The sequence below is a fragment of the Macaca mulatta genome, chromosome 2 (genome assembly GCF_049350105.2).
Source record: "Macaca mulatta isolate MMU2019108-1 chromosome 2, T2T-MMU8v2.0, whole genome shotgun sequence".
Classification (NCBI taxonomy): Eukaryota; Metazoa; Chordata; class Mammalia; order Primates; family Cercopithecidae; genus Macaca; species Macaca mulatta.
The window spans coordinates 53,987,838-54,004,554 of NC_133407.1; the positions used below are offsets into that span (position 1 = coordinate 53,987,838).

General features: G+C 41.6%; 1 protein-coding gene across 1 annotated transcript in view; it reads right to left on the minus strand.

Moving 5' to 3' along the window:
- Window positions 1-233: 233 nt before the first annotated feature.
- The window catches only part of CLRN1 (clarin 1), a 43,302-nt gene continuing 26,818 nt past the window's right edge, over window positions 234-16,717 (minus strand). Inside the window, 2 exon segments of the mRNA NM_001194378.2 lie at window positions 234-548; window positions 13,249-13,428. Of these exon segments, the coding sequence (NP_001181307.2) occupies window positions 283-548; window positions 13,249-13,428 (446 nt within the window). The 3' untranslated portion in view covers window positions 234-282.

Sequence of the window (16,717 nt, forward strand, 5' to 3'; positions counted from 1 at the left end):
ATGTGTGTGTATATATATGGAGTAACAATTTGTCGATTCTAGTCAACTGCCTTTGACTACCTGGGTCAAGCAATTTTCCACCAGATAAAATAACTTTTCAAAGCCTTCCTTCTGCTTGCCTTACTTTCCAGCCTGTACCCTTAGTACATAATTTGTAAACATTGTCATGGAGGGTCCTGATGCTTTAATGTATGCAGACTAAAAGGATATACAAAATTAACCACATCTAAAAGTGACCAATGCAAGTCTACCCCCTTGTAAAATTATAGAAAGGTTTGCCTTTCAGTACATTAGATCTGCAGCTACATTAGTTGTTTCTGTGTCTTTAGATTTTGCGAAAGGGAACTGAAATCCAGCAAGTCGTATTAGGAGCCCATTCAGAAAATGAACAAAAAAGCAAATGAAAACGACCCAGAATGAGGTGGTATATTTTTCACTTTGTGTTTTGTAGACATAAGTCGCTTCTTTATAATTTGCAATTTTTTCTGAGAGGTGGTGGATTTTCACTTCAGAGGCAAACAATATCATGACAAGACAGCCACAGGAGCCTGCAACAGAAGAAACAACATGTTGGGACAAATATTTCCTGACTGTAAGGGCCAGGGAAGAGGGTCAATGTGTAAACCAAGGAAATCTCTTACCATCATCCCCATTTACATTCTCCACAAAAAAAATACTGCGTATTTGTAATCATGAGCCTGATTCTTCAATCTATAGGTAGTAGTGCTTGGGTTATGGTTCTGCTCTGAGTGAAGAAGATCTGTGTGTGTGTGTGTAGGAGTGCAGTGGGGGGTAAGGAGGTGGTTAGAATTACACTGATCTTACAAAGACTGGGAGATATTCCTCTTCGCATGATGTGAAGGCTGAATTGCTAGGCACTTTAAAGGCATAATGGTGGGATCAGGCTACAAAGCAGCCACTGCTATGATGTGGCTTCAAGAGAAAATATTTCTCTGTACTTCACAGCCATGCAGGATAAAGGCCAATCATGCGACCTCTTGTGAAAGGCCCCGGGCCTCCCTTCAGAAGGGTTACCACGGCTCCTTCGGCTTTCACTTGGCCACAGCAGCACAAAGGAAAACCTGAACAAAGGTAGCTATGGATAAGGTGTTGAGGGGGCGCACATCTCTATTCTCCTTGTTTGTAACAGAATTCAGATTTTTAGCTGGACATGTGAGTGTCTTGAATTAAGACGGCATTGTTCAACTAAGGGTGGTTGGGATGTATAGGTGGGAAAGTCTTCTTGAACTATACAGGTATTAGGGGCCTGTCCTTTCTTCCCTGCTTCCTCCTTGCTGTGGCTGAAATATGGATGCAATGACTGGAGCTCCAGCATACATTTTGGACCAATGTGGCCCCAGAAATGGAAGAAATACGCTGTGGAAAAACAAGAAAGAAGGAGTCTAAATCCCAGATCTTGGAGTCTCTGGACCAGCCCTGGACTTCAACCTCCAGATTTTTATGTGTAAGAAAAAAAAAATTTGTTTTATTTAGTACACTATTATTATTTTTCCCCCTCATCTATCACTCATTGGTAGCCTAATCTTAACAGATGTAGCTGTGATTTGGGTGAGATTGCTGGGGGACAGGGGCACTCCATACTGGCTGGAAGCTGGAAGCTCTGGTGAGTGTCTCCCCTGAAGATGGACAATGGGAGACTTCCAGATGGGTGGATGGCACAGGGAGCAGAAGCAGGTGGCAGGAGGGACCAGATCAGGAGCACATGGGATGACCAGGACTTCACAGCACTTCCACAGCCACTGTTCTACCCCAGGCCACCACAATAGGGTTCCAGTTAATAGGAGACTTGCTGGGATAGTTTTCTGCCTTAGTTGAAACCAATTTGGGTTCAAACCCTGATTCCTTTACTTATTATGCAAAAGTAGGCAATTTTAATATTCAGGTCTCAGTTTCTTCATCTATAAAAGGTGGTTAATATAAATAAAGCATGATTTGCATTTGGCATTGTAATTGACACATATAAATGCTTACTAATTGGTAGCTATTCGTATGGTTTTTATGGATTCCTTTTTTCTTGCAAGTCCTTATCATAATAGCTTGATTTAGGTCAAACCAATTTGGTTTCAAATCCTGATTCCTCCACTTACTATGTCAAATTAGGCAATTTTATTTCAAATCCCCAGCCCACCCCATATCAGGAACACCTGACTATATCAGGGTAGGCAATATAAAAGAACGTATCACAGTGTCTTTTTTCCCTCCGGATACTCTTCCACTGATTTTATGTCTCCTTTAGGACAGGTAAATGCTTTTTACTCTTCAGTTAAAGTTAATCCAAATATCCTAGGAGTGGCAACATAATGGCTTGAGTTTCTTTTCATTAATTCACTCGTTCATTTATTCATTAGACTTATATAGGGGACAGTTGTGGAGATTTAAACATTAAAGAAAATACACATGGTTTCTGCTCCCATGGAGTATAATTGGGCGGAGGACATAAAATCAATTACTAACCAATTACAGTGCATGTAATCAACGGGTAGTAGGGAGGCTGTTACTGAGAGGGTGGGCAGCATCATGGAAGTGTCCTTAGAAGGAGCCAGAAGGAGCTGTAGGAAAAGTTAGCTGAGCAGAGGGATGCTGGACTGTGTGGGGAGAGCATTGCAGGCAAGAGGAGCTATCATGCAGGTGACAGCCCCCATTCCTTTCCCAAAGGTCAGGCTGGGTTTGGGGTAGAGGTAGAGATTGCGGGGTAGGAATGAGGGGAGAGGTGAGCAGAAAAGGCGACATCACATTTCTTCTACTTTAGAATTTCACATAGAACTGGCCCATCAGTTTAATCATCATCAAATAATTGCATAATGTAATTTTCTTGAAATTTCACTTTCTACTATCCTCAGAGTGGTAGCTGAGAATATTCCTTTGTAAAATTTTGTCAGCCTATTTTTGTATTCTAAGCTTAAAACCAGTGCTCTCCCCTGGCAAAACCGTATTATTGCTTTATTGTTAGATCCTAACAAAAAGGCTGCAGTGCTGTTTTCTCTTTATCTTTTATTCGAAAATTGTGGAGAAAATGCCACTGCTTTTACCATAAGAGCCTTCTTTGTCTGAGGAGATGGTGAATTTCAGACAGAAGTGAAACACTATTTCCTGAGCACCTGAAAGGAAAATTCAAGCTCGGTTTCCTTTTCAAGTTGTTAAATATTTTAAAGGTAGTACTTTGTTAAGGAGACAGCGTTACAGCAAGGCTGTACTTCAAATTCCTAAAGTAAAAATTACTTGGGGTGTCATAAGACTCAAAGTCTTTTGCCATAGCTAATATTTCAAGCACACAGCCCCCAAAACAAAGTGTGCTGTCTAGTAGTAGAGAGGACAGTCTGATATCTTGCTCTGGGTTCTAGGGTTGATCACGAGGTCAGCATCGTCATTTCAGGGCCAGAGGATAAAAACCCAGCCTGAGTTTCATAACCTTTCAGTGACTGCTAAGGGATAAGAGATATGAAGAGAGACAACTCAGTGTGAACTTGGGATATTTTTGCTTCTCTCTGTCCATAGCTCTAAAAAAGACATGGGATCAAGGATAACTATTTATGACTTATGGACCAAAAGATACGCATGAAGAGTTTCTCTTTGTGGCATGGCTGCTAAGGCTATAAAAGAAGTGTGTAAGGAATATGAGTGATGTGAGAATAGGACTAAACCTACCCACTTCCAGTACGACCCTTTGAATCCAGCAAGAGGGGCTCCTGCTTTGTGCTCCACATTTAAAGGGTTCTGCTCTGTCTCTGTTCTGGAGAGGTTCCTTCCCATAGCACAAGGAATCCTTGAAGTCAATAGAACATACCCATCTGGCGTGCCCAACTCACATTTTAGTCCATACTCCTGCGACCCCGGAATTTACTTCATAAATAGCCCTGAGCCCATTTTCAAGGCCTATGTGGTCATTTCTCCTGGGTCAGTCCTCTCAGGGTCAAACGGTGGCTGAGGAATAGCTGTTTCAAGAGGCATGGTCAGAGCTTGGATACATGGTACAGTGTCCACACTCATATGCTTCAGGTTCTTTACCGTGTGCAGTGGAGCCAGGCAGGGGAAGAGAAGTGGGTTTTCATTCATACTCTTGCCCAAGACTTCACAAATGGTAGGATCAGTCCTACATGTCTCTCTCCTCTTTTTCCCAGTTATCCATGTACACCAAGAGCCCAAATCCACATGGTGCCATTTGGACAGATTCCTTATGTGTCTGTCCATCTGACCAACACTGCTCCTGCTCCCAAGAAAGGTTAGAATAAACCAGGACTTTGAAAAGCCTGCCAAACCTTGCTGGGGCTATAATTTGGAGTATAACCAGGCACAAGGCCCAGGTTTTGCTGCCCAGTGTCTTACTCAGTGACCTACAGCCATTTTTCCTTTCATCCGTCTGATTTCCCCACCATCTGGCTGGTGCTGTAGGTTTTTTTTCTTCCTTTTAATGACTTTGATTACTGAGTTAATTTCTGACTGAATAGGATAGCTGAGTTATAGGGCTGTCACACCATGAATGATCAGTCAATTAACAAACGTTTGTAATGTGCTAGACACTGCACATTCATGACTCTCCTCTGACAGCTGTCTGAGACTGCAGAATTGAGCACCGGTCTCCCCCAGTCCTTACTATATGTGAACGTAGGACACAGCCATTGAGAGTTGCTTCTTCATCCCTGCGTGACCCCGAGGGCATTTATGAGTGGGACGCTTTTATGAGTGGGAACACCCTGCCAGGATCTGTGAGAGTCCAGAAGTACTATGGGTTTGGGTCCTCGAAGGGGAAGAAATCTCTGAAATGTTATCCTATTATCAGTAAGATCGTATTTTGGGAAATATTAAATTGGAATTTCAATTCCATTTAAAGTAATGATCAACATTTTCAGAAAGCTTTCAACACATCATCTTCAATTGTCTTATAGGTGACAGATATTAGAGGCATTTCATTGCCAATATAGAATGATAAATTGATAATTTCCTTTTCAAGGAATATTGAAAGATGATAAATGGGTGTGGGAAAGCCACAACTTTACAAGTGTAGGTGTTAATTTTCTCTAAAATTATGCCAATGTCACTTGAAAGTTGGTAATTGAAAGTAAGGTCACCAGCAATAATTTCTTCCCCCAATAGAAGTTGTTCTGAGTCTACACTGCTCCAGAGACCGATGGCTACCATCTAGAAAGGGACAGAGCGACAAGTGAAGAGAGTTAATACCAAAGAGTAGATTTTGAGATTGTGATGGCAAGCAATTTGGTCATGTGTTTCCAAAGGATAGATGTAGATGAAGGAATAACACCACTGGGTCTAGCCTTTTCACTTTATCTTCTGTAATGGAAAGTTGAAGAGCCCATATCTAACCTAAGTTTTACAGATGTTATGTTATTGAGAAGGATGATTAATGCAAAGAAGAAATGATCTAAAAATACAATGTCTATCTAATTTGAATTTATTTTCAGAAATATGTCTGAAAATATGACATTTTCAGAAGAATGTCATTTGTTACCAGAAAATATTTAGCTACTTCTGTTTTATTCATTTATTCAACAACTATTTATTGAGTGCCTATTGCACTGTTGTGGGAACTGGGGGTACAGCACTAAATGAAACAGGTAAAAATCCCTTTCTTCACAGAGCTCTCAGTGATGGAGACAATGGAAAAAGAGGGAGAGGCAATAACTTGATAAGTACATTCAATAGTTTATCAGAGTGTGATATATATTAAGGAGAATAAAACAAAGCAGAGAAGGGGGATAGGAAGGCTGGGGAGGGATGGCCAGGGGAGGCCTCATAGGGAAGATAACATTTAAGTGCATCTTGAGAGAAGTGAGGGAGTGAGAAGGTAGATATTTGGAGGAAGATTATTTCAGGCTGAAGGAAGAGTGAATGCAAAGGAATTAGGTGGTTTGAGTGAAGAGGGGAGGAAGGTAAGGGATAGAAATAGGTGAGCTGTCTGTGTGTATTTCTGAAGTAGATACATCAAGTGGTGCTTTGGAGACCATAGCAAGGACTTGGGTTGTGACTCTAAATGAAACAGGAGGGAAGACATACATTCTGAGTAGGGCAAGAATCTCTTTGCAACTGTGATAGAAAATGATTAAGCATTTCCTTGCACAAGGTCATGGCTGGGCCATGTACAAAATAGATGAAACACGGTCCTCCTACCACACCGTGGACATGAATGACCTGGAATGTGATTCCTCACAACACTGCCCATTCAGCCACTTCCCTGCATACGAAAATGAAATTCTTTGCCCACTGCCAACATCAGCTGTCTAACATTACTTCTCTTTTCCTTCTGTGGCCTCTTTTCTAAGTTCTGTTCTGAGAAACTAGCAGAATATTTTCATTGCTGGGTTTTCCTGCCACAAATCCTTTATCCTTCATCAGGCTCTGTGGCTTTGATGACTGGACATCCCTGTATCTCTTTCTTGAACTTCTGAAAAAGTGCGCCTCCATAAGGATTGGCGTAGAGATGAGATGCAGATTTTTTTTCACCACCATTTGCAGAATAATGTGCCCCAGACATATTTCAGAGTCCAGGTTATTATTAATACTGAAACTGATATATAATGTAAGTGTTCTATTTTTAAACTGTTCTTTGTTTTCTTGTCTTTGTGTTTATGAATGTGCTTATGTTCCATGCCATAGCTGTAATTATCATAATTAGTTAGGCCCATACTAGGAGCATCCTCTTTTTAAAGAAAGGCAGCAATTTTGTTTGCCTTGCTTGCATAACTCACAGCAGACACTATATGTAAGAGAAGGCATAACTCCTGATGCTATATGTAAGAGAAGCTATACGTAAGAAATGCTATATATAAGAGAATAATTATAATCATTGCAAATGGTAACAAATACAATTTGCAATAAGTTCACATTTTGGTGGCTTTTATCACCTCCAAAAGGCCTGAACCAATACTTTTCATGTCATTCTCAGAGAGTATTCACAGAACTACTAGGATGTTCTACCACTGACCCATGTCAAGTCTGCCAGCTGGCCTACTCTCATCTACATGCAGATCTAGGTAAGGCTCTCTCCCGTCAACTGGAAAACATCTAGAATGGAATATATAAAAGGCCCCCACTCAAATATCAATGCTGCAACTGAAAACTGTGAATCTAATTGCTTCTATATTCAGCTCCCTCTTTTTTGGTTCTCTCTCTTCCTCTACCTCCTTAAGTTCTCTCTCTCTCTTTTTCTCCCACTGTATTATAAATCTTGAGGGAAGTTTTTTCACCCCCTTTTCCCTATTCTGCCTTCTCCTGCCCGCACCTCTATTACAGGTAGCCCACTTTACACAAATCTCACTGCTGACTGGTACCCTTAAAACATTCCCTCTGGGACACCCATAATATCCCAGTTTTCCTTTTTCCTCTTTCTCTTTGGACATTGCTACTCCGTGTCTTTTGCTGGCTTCTCCTCCTCCTCAACCAAAAAATTAACTGTCAGTGTTCTTCAGGAATTGGTCCTAGGCCAGCTTTTATCTATGTACGTTCTCTCCCTAGGTGATCTCATCCAATTTTATTGCTTTACATAATATCTATATCCTAATAATGCCCACATTTATGCCTTTCTTCTAGACCTCTTCACTGAACTCCAGATTCATGTAACTGACTATTTACTTGACATCTCCACTTGGTGGTCTCATAGCATCTCAGACTTGACGTGCCCCAAATGGAACACATGATTTTTAGTGCTGAGTTCTTCTCCCCACCTTTTTCTTGTCCTAAACAGCAAGACTGCTCCTCCCTTGTCTTATCCATAATGCCACCACTATTTATTAGTTGCATAAGCTACCTGAAAAATATTTTGAATCTACTTTCAGAATGTTTTTAGAATCCATTCATCTTTTTTCACCTCCAATGCAATAGTATTGTCTTTCACCAGACATTTCTTAAAGAGGTAAATCAGCTATCAGACATCTCTTTAAAATCTTTCAAAAGCTTTTCACTGCAATTAGAATCAGTTCTAAAAGACTTACCATGGTTAATATTTAAGGTCCAACATTAACTGGTATGAACTGATCTCTCTAACCTCATTTTTTCCTTGTGCTACTTCCCCCTCACTACCCAGCCCCTAGCCATGTTGGCCTTCTTTTGGTTCCTACAGCAAGCAGATCTCTTTCCCTAGAGTCTTCAGTGTGCTTCCTCTTCTACTTGGGATGTTCTGTGAAGGTTCTCAGTTCCTTCTTAGCTTTAGAACTCAGCTATTGGAGCAGTATTCCCTGACCACCATATCAAAGCCAGACCTCTGCTATCATTCTCTTTCATAGCAACTTGTTTATCACCCTCATTGTAATTATTGCAAACTATAATAACTCAATCGTTTATGTACACTTTTGAAATTAGATGAGATTTTAAAAGGTGTCCGATAGATGATTTACCTCTTTAAGAAATGTCTGGTGAAAGGCCATACTATTGCATATTATAGCAACATGTTTATCACCCTTATTGTAATTATTGCAATCTGTAATCACTTAATTATTGAAATACACTTTTGTTTGACTCTCCCTCTAGACTACAAGCTCCATGAAGACAGCACTGTGTGCCTGATTCACTGTGGGATCACCAGTGCCTATTATAATGATTGGCACATAGTGGGCACTCGGCCAATGTTTGACAAATATGTGAAATATATTCACCTATATTACAACCCTGAGCACCGGCTACAAATTAGAATGACTCCAGAGAGCTTAAGGTAAAATAGCAGTGCCCAAGCCCTACCCCCAGAGACTATAATTTAATGAGTGTTGTGTGAGACCCCGAGATCAGTCATTTTAGAAAGTTATTCAGATAATTCTAATGTACAGTCAAAGAAGAGAATCACTGCCCAAAATGAACTATGGGGGATGATGAAGGTATTACTAAAATCCTACCTTGGGAAAAAGACTTCTCAGCACCAGTTTGTAAATGACAAGATGAGAAAGAGCAAACTGGCTGACTTGCATGGGTTTCATGCAACAATATTACATGGAGAATGCTGAGGAATATGAGCTAAACTGGAGGCTGTGAGAGTGGAAGAAATGTCTTGTTCAGGAGGCAACAGAATATGAAGCCATAAGTATGAGCGAGCTGTGTGACTGAAGCCATTGCTGGCCTGGTCCAATGGGTTGCTTTCTTTCCTTTTCTACCTGCTGGGTCTGGCATGCACCACATCGGGAGACAAAAGGAGATGCCCATAGCAGTACTCTGGGCAGTGTGGAAAGTTCCAGATAGACAATTGGGAGGACTTCTTTTCCCTTCCCTTCCCTTTCCCCCTTCTGCATGCCCCAGGATGCCAAGTCTTGGGTGCCCATCCAACAGAGAAGTAGACAGTTGAAGAAATGACCGTAGAATGACTTCAGCACAAGGATAGGGGGAAGCTTAGGGAAGCTGGATGTGAGTGGGGAGGAGAAAAAGAGAAAAGAGGTCCAAGGAGGAAAGCATTTTTCTTCTCTGCTGACAGTGAGCACTGCCACCTGGGCAGCACACACTGGCGAGAGAAACAAGGGAGGAGAACCAGTCGGTGGAAGAGAGCTGACCTCTGGCGTCTCTTATTGGAATGTGACTCGTACGTGAAATAAAGGACCCCTAATGCAGTCTCTGGCCTCTGAGTATGTAAGGCATTGGCTCACATTTAGAATGTTTGGGATAAGGGCTACAAAACCCTACCCTTACACAATTGGGGCTTAGAGCCAGAGTCTGCATGGACATTACAACTGTGAATAAACATTTCCAAAGTTCCAAGGGCTTCTGGGTACCCTATGGGATTTAAGGGGAATGAGGAAGTCTGTGATTCCAAAGTGACCTGTTTATCCCCAGAGGTCACAAACTGTCAGTCCATCTCACCCTCAAATGTGTTTTTTTGTCGTAACAGTATTTTTTTTTTTGAGTTATTGAACATTTTGATATTTAAAAAATAAGTATTTGCGGCTTAAAAAAACACTGGATGATCTAAAAACACTGGGCCTTTATCCTCTGCAAGACACAGATCTGGAGCTGGCTCCTTCCCTTCCTTTCTCCCCTTCTCTTCCTTCCGTGATTCACAAAACTTTATTGAGCCCAAGCTTTTACAACAAATTTGAGGGTGGGTGAGACGGAACAGAATGCAGGCAGAGGTCCTGATCGTTTCCGCATATATTTGTGTGCTCAGGTTCTCCTTGCATTAGACTTGGCCAAAGGCAGAGATAAGATCAGGGATTTGGATTAAATTCTGTATTCTCTGAGTCATCTCGCTTTTCAAATGCTGTTAGTTTGGTCGTCTGTCAGAACTGTCAAATAATTTGTCTTCCAAATGGGCTGTTCTTTGGAATTTCATTCAGAAGCTGGAGCGCTAGACGGCTGTGCTGCTAATAAGTTGTTGCGTCTCACCTTCACTCCAGCTTTGCTTTTCTCTGCTTTATGATGCCAGGTCAAGACTTCCCAAACTAGTTCTGCCTTTTCAGCTGTTTTCTGTCAAACACGAGCACCAGGGGGAGAGGGAAGACAAGAAAAGAAAAGAGAGAAAGGCCCACACCTTCCACTTCACTTGTAGTTCTCCCCGGTGGCAGCAATTGGGGAGTGTCCAACCTTTTCCACACTCACAGAAACCCCTCGTGGTATCCCAGAGCCAAGTCCTCAAGGTCTTAAACACAATGCTCTGGGGTCTCTCCTCAAGCTTCTAGGTTCTGACAATGCCAAACTCTTTTGTTGGTTCCCCCAAGCCCTAGGGGTGGAAGCTGCTTTCTGACATTACCATCTTGGAGTTACCTCGGGGTCTCCTTTTTGTTTGTCAGTCTGCCAACACCTGTTGAACCAACTCCCTGTAGCTCAAACTTGAGCCAGCCTCAGAATCTCCTGAAGGGCTTGTTCAAATACGGATGGCCATCCTCCCCCAGACCCCCAAGTTTCTGATTCAGTGGGTCTAGGGTAAGGCCTGAGAATTTGCTGCTTTATCAAGTTTCCAGATGATGCAGATGCTGCTCATTTGGGGACTCCAGTCTGAGAACCACTGCTTTACATTCCATTCCTTCTGTTAAGATCATGTGTAATGGTTATCAGTAAAACAGCACACCACCCAGATCCACCAGTTTGGTTTTGGATGTTTGGTGAGCAGAAGTAATCCCAACTCTCTCTTCTCATCTGGACCTTCACCTGTGACTGAATCACTTTCTCGTTCTGTCTGCCCACACCCTGAGCCTGTGCTCTTGGCTCTTCTGCCCCGATTGCAATGCCTTTGGCCTTTGTTTATGATATTCCATCCCACTCCTCACTGGCTCATGTCCTATTGCTTCAAAGCGCCTGTTCTGCCAGTTCCATCTCATCTGAATTCTGATTGCTGAAACCTGTTCTGTCTAGGTGACCAAGTAAATAGCTCTTTTCTAGGCTTGCTATTTCGAGTCAGCAAATTCATATTGAATTGTCCACTGTGTACAGAGCTTCATGCTGAATGCTTTTGTCAGAGATACAAAGATGTGAAAGACTTAGACTCTTCCCTTATAGGGTAACCATCTGTACAATTTAAAATGGTATTACATACTTGTGACAAATATAAAGAAATTATTAGCAGAATCTCCACTGGAGGATATACTTTGGTTGGGTGAATAATGTGATTAGCAGGATGTGGATGGCATGAGACCCCAAGCAGTGTGCACAAGTAACAATGAACAGAGGTTACACTGCGAGTGACCTGTTAACTACAGGGCTTTGTTTTATAGAAAGAGATCTATACACGCTTGTGGCAGGGGTTGAATTGTGTGAGAGAAGGGAGTAGTGTCAAGAGCAAGAAAGTACCTTGAGCCTGGTGACTGGTGGCTGGCAGCCAAAGGGCAACTTCGAGAGAAAAAGAAACAGTCGAATAGAGATTTTCATTACATTGTTTGCTTTGTGTGAGTTGTTATCATTCTGTATCTCTCCATGAAACCATCAATAAAATTACTTGCCTCCCAGGAATCTGACAAAGTGTTGGATCTTTTTGCAAATTTAGAATGGGGTGAAGTCAGAGATCTCCTACAGAACAGCTACAGAGATCTCCTACAGAACAGCTACATATAAATTATAGGCCGGGCGCGGTGGCTCAAGCCTGTAATCCCAGCGCTTTGGGAGGCCGAGACGGGCGGATCATGAGGTCAGGAGATCGAGACCATCCTGGCTAACACGGTGAAACCCCTTCTCTACTAAAAAATACAAAAAACTAGCCGGGCGAAGTGGCGGATGCCTGTAGTCCCAGCTACTCGGGAGGCTGAGGCAGGAGATGGCGTGAACCCGAGAGGAGGAGCTTGCAGTGAGCTGAGATCCGGCCACTGCACTCCAGCCTGGGTGACAGAGCAAGACTCCGTCTCAAAAAAAAAAAAAGATAAATAAATAAATAAATAAATAAATAAATAAATAAATAAATTATACACACATTTTTCATTTTCTCATCTTTCTCCTTCTCCCACCTGCAGATAGTAAGCACCGTTTGGCACTGACTGGATTTTATATTCTTTTCCATCAGCCCTGGCTATTGAGTAACACATGTTTATTGATGAACTAATTTCTGGCTTTAGAGTTTATCCTTGCCCAGATACACTTAGCATTAGGCTACACAAAGTATCTACAGACTTGAACATGGCTGCTCATACGTGGGAACACTGGCCCTTTACTCTTTTTTGATGCCATTTATTTATTTTTTATTTATTTTTATTATTATGTATAAATAATAGCACATTATTGAACACTGAGAAATATTGATAAGTATGAGCAAAAATAAAAGTACCCCATAGTGTCATGGGTCAGAGACAACCACAACCAACACACTGGAGTCTCTATTGTCTGTCTATCTATCTATCTATCATCTACCTATCTATTTCATATATATATATATAGTCCCCATATAGACATATAAGTATTTTATATGTATATTCTCTATATTTTATATGGTCAAATTAGGTTCACAATGTTTATATAAGTTTACATACCACTTTTTCCATGTAACTTTTTGAGACAAGCATTTATCCTCTTGATTACATCTTCAAAAATATAATTTAATGTCAGCATCATAGTTATTCATATAGACTCCCATAAAGTATTTATTGAATTCCCTACTGTTGAACAAGCGTGGTATTTCCACAGTTTTTGTTATTATATATGATACTACAGTGTACATCCATGTATATATGTTAAGATTATAACATATATAATCTTATGGTTTATATAATCTATATATAATCTAACATATATAATCTATATAATCATATATTTAGGTAGATCGTCTTTTTGACATATTGAAAAGCACATTTGTCTTCAGAGGTAGAATTTCGTACTTACCTGAAATGAAGCTCAAAAGGTACAACCCTAGGGGACCATGCAGAGTTTCAAAGGGTTTTCCAAAAGCATTGTACATGAAGAAGGCTGTCCCCACCATGGTTAACACAATAAGGATGGCAGAGAAGAGAATGACATTGACATGGATGCTTACTGGGATCGCTTTGAGCAAATCTGGAAAAACTGAAGATAAGACAAAACTAGGGTTAGAAGAAGTTTCATTAGCAGTAGTCTGCAAGTATAATTTTAAAAATTCAATCTCTCTTTTTAAATTTCAAACATCACTACAATCCTTCTGATGAATACATTCTCACTTAGTAATTTACAAGGGGTTTACACAAAGGTTTAAAGATAGGATCATTTTATAGAGTGTACCAGTAAAAATTAGCAAAGAGGAGATTTGAGGTAATTTATTTTCTGAGCTTGATCGTATGTAATGATTTAAACAAATAAGTGCTGGCTTTATAACCCAATCTGTACATTTTAATAATCAAGCTTTTAATGACCTTTCTCAGTCATCATTTAAAAAAAATCTATCTTAACTTGCAATGATATTTTAAGTTTGGAGATATCTGGGGTGTTCAAACATCAGGAAGTTTTCATATTTACTTTGTTACAAAAAAATTGTTTCTAGTCTACACCAAGATTAAAGAATGGAGATATTTTCAGTCAACTTCAATATTTTAATGTAGCGCAAAGCTGTGGGAAAGTAATTTCTGGTACTATGGGAAATATTTCCACGTAGAAAACATGCCAAATCTATTTCTAGATTTTGTGTTCAGGGCAAGTTTTTCTTGTTTGCAGAGAAAGCAAAACCCTACATTTTAGGGTTTCTTTTTTCTGGTGAGGCATCAGCATGCTTGGCCTCAGCAAATCTGGCAGGACCAATCTGGAGAAGTTTAATTCAGTTTATCTTAGTTCTCCAAACATGTATCAAGTGCTTAAGTTATTTACTGAGCACCTACTGTGTGTCAGGCATTATTCTAGGTGTTGGAAGTAGAGCCATAAAACAAGATGGACAAGGTTCCTGTTGTCTCACAGAGCTTATAACCTAATGGGAGAAGACAGACCATTAGAAAGTAAACAAACAAATAAACGCGATAGCTTATCTCCAAAGATGGCCGCAATCAATGCTTTTCCCCCTTTTATACATGTGTCGCTTCTCATTTAAGAGGTAGAATTTTTTCCCCAATGCCTTTGAACTTGGATTGGTCTTTGATTGCTTTGACCTCCTGAATATGGCAGCAGAAGTACATTGTGCCAGTTCCAGGCCAGTTTGATAAGAGAACTGGCAGTCTCTGCTTTTTTTTCTTTTGGAAGCTTGAGTTGCCAAGAAGTCCAGGCTACTCTTCTGGAGAGAAAGGCTGCCTGGAGGAGCACTGAGGCACCAGACACACAAGGGAAGAAGCTGTCCTGGATGTCAAGCCCAGAAAAGATGACTCCAACCCAGTTGCTATGTAACTGTAACAGTTAGGAGAGGCCCTATCAAGAACTGTCCAGGTGAATAAGTAAATTTTTGTTTTAAGTCCCTGAACTTTATAGGAGAGCTGTTATCCAGTGGTAACAATGATAGAGGTGTAGAAATTTTAGGCAGACAGAGGCAGGTCCGTGGAAAAACCTCACTTTTGAGCTGAAAAGCCTGAAACCCGCAGCTCAAAGTGAAAACTTCCATCCTTGTGTGCCCATTCTTTCCCAATTGGTTCTTTCTGAATAATGTCTTTTTACTAATAGAGTGTTGCGTTTTCCAAAATTATGTATGGCCTGCCCCACCTCCTATCCTCTGCCTATAAACACCCCAGACTCAGCCAGTAGAGAGGAGAAGTGGCTGGACATCAGAGAGAGGCAACTTGACTTCAGAGATGGTGGCTGGACATTGGAGAGATGTGACTTGACTTCAGGGGAGAGTGACGTGCCCTTCCCATTCCCTTTTCAGCTTCTTCTCTGCTGAGAGCCACTTTCATTGCTCAGTAAAATTCTCTGCATTCAAAATCCTTCAGTTCATCTGTGTGACCTCATTCCTCTTGGGCAGCAAACAAGAATTCAGGATGCACAAATTGTGGGTACCCCAAAAGACTGTCACCCTGGCCCTTTGCCCTCACTGGCAGAGGGCAGCCACCCCACGTGATGAAGCAAAAGGCCCACTGAGCTGACAATACACTGCTGTCTGCAGATGGCGGAGCTAAGAGAGCATTGTAACACACACACCCTCTGCGGCCCTGGCGTCACAGGCACCCCCACCTGGATGCTGCTGCAGGGCCTGCATGGAGTTTGCTCCTGACAGCACTAAAGCAGCCAGCTGGTTCCTGCACTCATTCACTTGTGGGGCAGGCTGAGTAAATGGGGCACCCCTGTTGTGAGTCCCGTGAAGGGGTCAAGAAAATAGCCTGCATCAACAACAAGATAGTTTCAGATAGTGAAACATATGATAGAGAAATAAAATAGGGTAATGGGATTTTGAGTGATCTCTGAGTGGATGGGGGTGGTCAGGAAAGTGACACGAGCTGACACCTGAATGTTGAGAAGGAAATCACCCCTTGAAGATCTAGGGGAAGAGCTTTCCAGGGAAAAGAAGCACAACTGAGGCAGGAATGAGCCAGTGCAGTAGAGCCTGGTGAATGGTGAGGAGGTGGAAGTGGATTGTTGTGCTGGGATCAGATTGTTATACCCACTGGATCCTGGCCTATTGACCATGGCAAGGAGTCAGCTTTTTATTCTAAATTTATTAGGAAGCCACTAGAGAATTTTAAGTAGGAGAGGGACATGGTCTCCTTCATGATATTAAAAAATCTTTCTGAATGCTGACTAGTGATCACAAGGGGGTGGGGAAGGACAAATGTCCAGAGATCTAAGGGAGGTTATTTACAGAGGTGAGAGACGGGGGTTCGCCTACAGTGGGAGAGGCTGTCAGATTTGGGATACATTTTAGAGATGGAAGATAGGACTTTAAAAAAAAAAAAAAAAAAAAAAAGAGGAAACCAGGCCGGGCACGGTGGCTCACGCCTATAATTCCAGTACTTTGGGAGGCCGAGGGCGAGTGGATCACAAAGTCAGAAGGCTGAGGCAGGAGAATCGCTTGAACCTGGGAGGCAGAGGTTGCAGTGAGCCAAGGTCCCACCACTGCACTCCAGCCTGGGTTACAGAGTGAGAATCAGTCTCAAAAAAAAGAAGAGTCAAGGATTACTCCAAAATTTTTGTCCTGAGCAACTGAATAAATGGTGATGCTGTTAGCTGAGATAGACTAGTAGAAGAGACAGGCTTGGGCACCAGGATGGGAAGTGATGCAAGAGTTCTGTCTTAGATGTTTTACATTTGAGTTTCCTTAAAACCTCCAAGTAGAAATGTCAAATAGGATTTATGTTTCTGGAGGTCCAGGCAGAAGACTGGGGTGTTTAAGAGGACTGGGACTAGGGTAAGGCAAACAAGGTGCCTAGGGTGGAAAAGGTAAGGTAGTAGTCACTCTCCAGGGCCAGTC